This window comes from Muntiacus reevesi, chromosome 9 (assembly GCF_963930625.1).
Source record: "Muntiacus reevesi chromosome 9, mMunRee1.1, whole genome shotgun sequence".
NCBI classification, from domain to species: domain Eukaryota; kingdom Metazoa; phylum Chordata; class Mammalia; order Artiodactyla; family Cervidae; genus Muntiacus; species Muntiacus reevesi.
The window spans coordinates 30,568,485-30,575,304 of record NC_089257.1 but is presented as its reverse complement, the minus strand read 5'-3'; the positions used below and the strand labels follow the sequence as shown (position 1 = coordinate 30,575,304).

General features: G+C 39.4%; 1 protein-coding gene across 1 annotated transcript; it reads left to right on the top strand.

Annotated features, from left to right (window-relative positions):
• Positions 1 to 903: 903 nt before the first annotated feature.
• On the top strand, positions 904 to 4,223 carry LOC136174572 (follitropin subunit beta-like). The gene is made up of 2 exons (XM_065944747.1): positions 904 to 1,062; positions 3,993 to 4,223. The coding sequence occupies exons 1-2, from the start codon at positions 904 to 906 to the stop codon at positions 4,221 to 4,223; spliced, it is 390 nt and encodes a 129-aa protein (XP_065800819.1).
• Positions 4,224 to 6,820: the final 2,597 nt, after the last annotated feature.

The following is a 6,820-nucleotide window of genomic DNA, read 5'->3' as shown; positions in this document are numbered from 1 at the left end:
GAGCACAGTCTTAGCTACTGGACAACCAGGGAAGTCTTAGCCACTGGACAACAACTTAATGCTTATATTAGGGCAATCCCCTGTGACATTTTTTAAATTGATACATAGTTGCTCCACAATATTATATGTTTCAGATGTACAATACAGTGACTCACAAATTATAAAGGTTATACTCCACTTACTATAAAATATTGGCTATATTCCCTGTGTTATGCAATATATCCTTGTAGCTTATTTTATATCTAATACTTTGTACCTGTTAATGCCTTACCTTATATTGCCCCTCCCCTCTTCCCACGGGTAGCTACTACTTTGTTCTCTGTATCTGTGAGTCTGCTTCTCTTTTATTATTATATTCACTAGTTTGTTGTATTTTTTAGATCCCACATATAAGTGATATCATATAGTAATTGTCTTTCACTGTCTGACTTATTTCACTTAGCATAATGCCCTCTAAGTCCATCTATGTTGCTTCAAATGGCAAAATTTCATTCTTTTTATGTCTGAATATTCCATGTGTGTTTGTGTGTATGTGTGTGTGTATCTTTATCCATCTGTCTGTGGATAGACACTGAGGTTACTACCATATCTTAGCAGTAGTAAACTGCCAACATATGGGTGCATATATCTTTTCAAATTAGTGTTTTTCTGGTTTTTTTTTTTTTTTTTTTTTGCATGACCTGTGACATTTTAATCCTTAGAAAAACTACACCTCCACTTAAAGAACTCTATGAGAATTTCTGACGTGTTACTATGTCTCTCTTTTGTCAAAGAGTGCCTGTTGAACTTGAATGAGATGGTAGAGTTTGGGAAGCAGGTTGATTTCAATTCAATTTGGATGGGTCAAAGTCCATGAATGTGAAAATACTTTGGGATTTCTAATTGCTTGCTTCCCAGTGCAGGATGAAGTCCGTCCAGTTCTGCTTCCTTTTCTGTTGCTGGAGAGCAATCTGCTGCAGAAGCTGCGAGCTGACCAACATCACCATCACGGTGGAGAAAGAGGAATATAGCTTCTGCATAAGCATCAACACCACGTGGTGTGTGTGCTACTGCTACACCCGGGTAGGCACTTTGCTTTGCTGGAAGTGAGGGTGCTGAGGGTCTGGATAAGGCAGGTTTCACTGATTATCACTCTGTCAATATTTTGTCTCTTCTAAATTATAGCCATGAGTCCCTTAGCCAACACTGTCTGTGTTGTAATTGAGGTAAATTACCATGATATCATTTAGATGTTTGGATTTGGATTTAATTCGGATAAAACAAATTCAGGACAGCTCAGATTGATGTAAATGAGTGCTTCAGTAATGTGCCAACTCTGCATTTTAAAAGAGCATTTTTCTGCTAGCTTTACCTATTGAGGGATAAACATGGGCATGAGTACATATCTATAATTAAACATGGAATATTGTCAATAGTCTTTAAAATAGCAATTGCAATAATAAAAGGCATACCTCTGCAACAGGGATAGTAATAACATTGATTTTACAGCCAAATAAAAAATGCAAGCAGCCAATTATAAAATTCATTTTATTGGCCCATTTTTAATACAATACCAAAAGCAGCCTGAGAGCAATCAGTCCCTGGAGACAAGCCAAAATGAGTCAGCAAACCTACACCTTTCTTTATGTTGTTAAGAAAATCAAGGAATAAAGGTATTAAGCCATTTGTCTACATTCTCACAGCTTCTTCAAAACAAACCAGATAAAGGGGAAAATGTTTCTTGGCCACTTTTCTACACATCTGGCTATTTAGAAGTTTGACAAATTGAAATTGAAAGTGCTGCATCTTAATGAAAATACTTTATTTATTTAATATTAAATGAACTGATCAATAAAACTCAACTTACCACAGTTTGGGTGAGATGTTGGCCTGATAGGCAGCTGGGGAAATAAACTACCCAGCAGCCCCCTTTCTCCCTCAAAGCCAATTATTTTCTTAGTGGGCATGTAGAGGAATGAAATATGTTTGACCTAATTTCAATGTTCTGGTACTGAAACTGTATCATATATCTTTTGGATTAAGAATGATACACAGGTACAGAACTTAAGGCCATGGCAAGGAAGAACCTAAAAGGCCACAGAATATCAGAATCCAGTATGTGATTTCCCAAACATTTTAGACAAAATATAAATAATTGAGCTTATGGTTCCTATTCCTCTTTTAAATATACATAGAAGATATTAAATATACATAGAAAAAAGTTGGAAATATTTTTCTAAGCAATTAAACCCAAATGCTATGTCTTTACCTGTCATTAAGGAAGCTTAAGATTACTAAGTACAAAAAAAAAAAAAAACCCATCTTTAAATTGCAAAGGTCATATCTTCTGTATTCCTTTATTTTTGCATGTTTTTATGCTATACAAATTCAAAGTTTTTATAGAGTTTTAAAAATATTAAATATATGGGTACGTTCATGGTAGAGAGAAAAGAGATAATTACACTTTCTGTAACATTCCCAGGACACTTAAGAACAGTGGTATAATATGAGTTCCTTCCTTGCTCCTTCAAGCCATTTTCTCACCTGTTTTTAACTGCTCTGCTCATCCCAGAGGCTTCAATTATGAGAAGATGTGCCCATGTCCTTCTACACCACCATCTTGATTTCCAGAACCCAAGGGAAAGGAGAAGTGACCCCACAAGAGACTGAGCTTCCAGATATACAAGCTGGATTTAGAAATGGAGAGGAACCAGAAATCAAATTGCCAACATCCATTGGATCATAGAAAAAGCAAGGGAATTCCAGGAAAATATCTACTTCTGCTTCATCGACTATGCTAAAGCCTTTGACTGTGTGGATCACAACAAACTGTGGAAAATTCTTAAGATATGGAAATACCAGACCACCTTACCTCATTCCTGAGAAACTTATATGCAGGTCAAGAAGTAACAGAACAAGGCATGGAACAACAGACTGGTTCCAAATAGGAAAAGGAGTATGTCAAGACTGTATATTGTCACCCTTCTTATTTTTATTCAGAGTACATCATGTGAAATGCCAATGAACCACAGCTGGAATCGAGATTTCCAGGAGAAATATCAGCAACCTCAGATACGCAGATGACACCACCATAATGGCAAACAGTGAAGAGGAACTAAAGAGCCTCTTGATGAAGGTGAATGAGGAGAGTGAAAAGCTGGGTTTAAACTCAACATTCAAAAAACTAAGATCAAGGCATCCACTTCTATCATTTCGTGGCAAATAGATGGGGGGAAAGTGGAAACAGTGGCAGACTTCATTTTCTTGGGCTCTAAAATCACTGCAGATGGTAACTGCAGCCATGAAATTAAAAGATGCTTGCTCCTTGGAAGAAAAGCCATGACAATCCTAGACAGTGTATTAAAAAGCAAAGATATCACTTTGCCGGCAAAGGTCTGTACAGTCAAAGCTATGGTTTTTCCAGTAATCTTGTATGCATGTGAGAGTTGGACCATAAAGGAAGTTGAGTGCTGAAGAATGGATGCTTTTGAACTGTGGTATTGGAGAAGACTCTTGAGAGTCCCTTGGACTGCAAGGAGATCCAACCAGTCTATCCTAAAGGAAATCAACCCTGAATATTCACTGGAAGGACTAATGCTAAAATTGAAGCTCCAATACTTTGGCTACCTGATGTGAAGAGTCAACTCAATAGAAAAGACCCTGATAATGGGAAAGATTGAAGGAAGGAGGAGAAGGGGATGGCAAAGGATGAGATGGTTGGATGGCATCACCGAGTCAAAGTTCATGGGTTTGGGCAAACTCCAGGAAATAGTGATGGGCAGGGAAGACTGGCATGCTGCAGTCCATGGGGTCGCAAAGTGGGACATGACTTAGTGACTGAACAAAAACAACACGAGTCCCTTTATGAGGTCAAGTTTTCTGTGCTTAAGTTTCCTGGAAACTGGTCTTCTGAAAGGAAATATTAGAGCAAGCAGTATTAAATCCCTGTCCCTTATTTACTAAACCAAACAGAAACTTGCAGAATAATGTAACCTGACTCCCAAACCACTCAGGACTTGGTGTACAAGGACCCAGCGAGGCCCAACATCCAGAAAACATGCACCTTCAAGGAGCTGGTCTACGAGACGGTGCGAGTGCCCGGCTGTGCTCACCGCGCAGACGCCCTGCACACGTACCCGGTGGCCACCGCGTGTCACTGCGGCAAGTGTGACAGCGGCAGCACCGACTGCACCGTGCGGGGCCTGGGGCCCAGCTACTGCTCCTTCGGCGACGTCAGAGAGTGAGGGGCAGCGGGCGCTCCGAGCTGCCCACCCTCCCAGGACCAGGCATCCGAGATGTCTGCGTGCACACGTGCCCAGGCTGCAAACCACCGCGGGAGACCCTACTCATCTCTGCTCTCCCGAGAGGGGGCGCTCCAGGACTGGAGACGGCTGGGGCCTGTCGCCACTCAACCTAGGTCTGGACTCTTGGTTTCATTTAACTTGAATTTAGAATCTATAAGCTGTTTTCCATTTTTAATAGACTTAGAGGTCTTCAAGATCAACCTTGTCATTTTACAGATAACAAAATCTAGACTTTGGAGAAGGAGATCTCAAGATGATGGAGTAGGAGAACTAAATAGAACTAAATGGCCTGTAAGATACATGGCCAGCAACAAGAGAGCCAGTACTGCTTTAGTGTCATGGTGCAGGTACCTAACTCTATGTCTAATTGTTTCATTATTAAGGGGAGAGTCAGGAAGGTAGGGTTACTAAGCTTAGATTGTCCACTTTATTGCTCATCCATGGAAGTACTGCCATCACTTCCACCTCACCTGTGTTTTCCAGGCAGAGAAGTTGTTGACCTAAGAGGGTGGGAGTAGGCACAGAAGGGAAACAGTGCATCCATTTACAATCTGCAGCTTTAAATTCAGCATCTTAATTTTTATTTCAAATTTGAATTTAGCTCCAAGACAAGAACAATGAATTTGGGTCTGTGTCAATTCAATTACAAGACCAATGAATGTCTTTTCCTAAGTTGCTACCCTTACATACTATGTCACTGAAATAAATTTGACCAAGAACATCCAGCCTTCTGTAGGGCTATCCCTCAGGCAATAAGACATACCACCTGTTGTTGTTGCTATGCCACTTGTACCAGAATTCTCCTCCACTGCTGGGATAAGAACCCTGAAGTCCACACGACGGCACTTAGAGCAACTTAACAGGCTATGTTTAATTTGTTTTCCACTTAACTTTTCAGAGAAATGCATGCCTGCTAAGTCCCTCAGTCATGACTGACTCTGCAATCCCATGGGCTGCAGCCTTTCAGGCTCCTCTGTCCATGGGATTTGCCAGGCAAGAATACTGGAGTGGGTTACCACTTCCTCCTCCAGGGGACCTTCCCAACCCAGGTATCGAACCCACATCTCCTATGTCTCCTACACTGGCTCTTTACCACTGAACCACCTGGAAGAACTTTCAGAGAAATACCTCCCTTAAAAAGCATTGTCAGTCTAGAGAGAAAAGCTGTATTTTCTGGACTGTCTCTATATTTGCTTTATCACTTGACTACATGTTCTCCCAAATCTATGATTTCTTTCAAAATGGTGTATGCTAAAAATGCTTTATGACTTAAATTACTTTTAAAGATATTAACTCCTTTTTTAACCTGAATATTTAAACACACTTAAAAATCAAAAATGTTACCTACCAAAGGCACAACTTTGGATTTTTCCATGAACTATTTGTTCATGACACATACATGTGTATTTTCATAATTTTAGTGGTAACATTACTATAAATCTTTTTTAAGCCCTTCTATAAATATCATCTGTACTCACTGTTCACGTGGAAATATCAATAAGAATGTTGCTGAATTTAGGTGTTCTTTTTCCCCTAAAACAGACTTTCTGTTATTTCTTACATCATCATTTTCTTAATTTATCCCTACTGCTCCTTAGCCCCCAGTCTACACTAAAATTTATTTGTTCTCAGAAAGCTCTTAGCATGTCTTATTTGAAACTCAGAGCTGGTGGAGAGTGTTCCTCATAATCTTTGAAATCTAGTTAATATTAGAATTAAATTACTGTCCAGCACATGAATATCAAGGATTAGTCCCCTTAGGAGATGCAGAAAAAGTATTTGACAAAATTCAACATCCTTTCATGATACAAACTCTCAACAAATTGGATATAGAAGGCACCTCAATATAATAAAGGCTTTATTTGACAAGCCCACAGTTAACTTCCTATTCAACAGTGGAAGATTGAAAGTTCTTCCTGTAGGAGCAGAAACAAGAAAAGGATGACTGTTCTCACCAGAAAATATTCAAATATTACTAGAAGTCTCAGACATATCAATCAGGCAAGAAAGATAACTAGAAGTCTTTCCAAATCAGAAAGGAAGAAATAAAACTGTCTCTGTTTGCTGATGACATAATCTCTGATGGAGTCCTAAAGACTCCACTCAAAAACTGTTAGAACTAATAAATAAAATCAGTAAAGTTTCAGGATACCAAATCAATGTATAAAGTTGGTTGTGGAAAATTCTGAAAGAGATGGGAATAACAAACCACCTGACCTGCCTCTTGAGAAACCTGTATGCAGGTCAGGAAGCAACAGTTAGAACTGGACATGGAACAACAGACTGGTTCCAAATAGGAAAAGGAGTATGTCAAGGCTGTATATTGTCACCCTGCTTACTTAACTTATATGCAGAGTACATCATGAGAAACGCTGGGATGGAGGAAGCACAAGCTGGAATCAAGATTGCTGGGAGAAATATCAATAACCTCAGATATGCAGATAACACCACCCTTACAGCAGAAAGCGAAGAGGAACTAAAAAGCCTCTTGATGAAAGTGAAAGAGGAGAGTGAAAAAATTGGTTTAAAGCTCAACA

Coding starts and splice junctions, on each gene's coding strand:
- LOC136174572 (XM_065944747.1), top strand. CDS start 904: ATGAAGTCCGTCCAGTTCTGCTTCCTTTTCTGTTGCTGGAGAGCAATC. Junction 1,063..3,992: donor TGTGCTACTGCTACACCCGG/GTAGGCACTTTG, acceptor CAAACCACTCAG/GACTTGGTGTACAAGGACCC.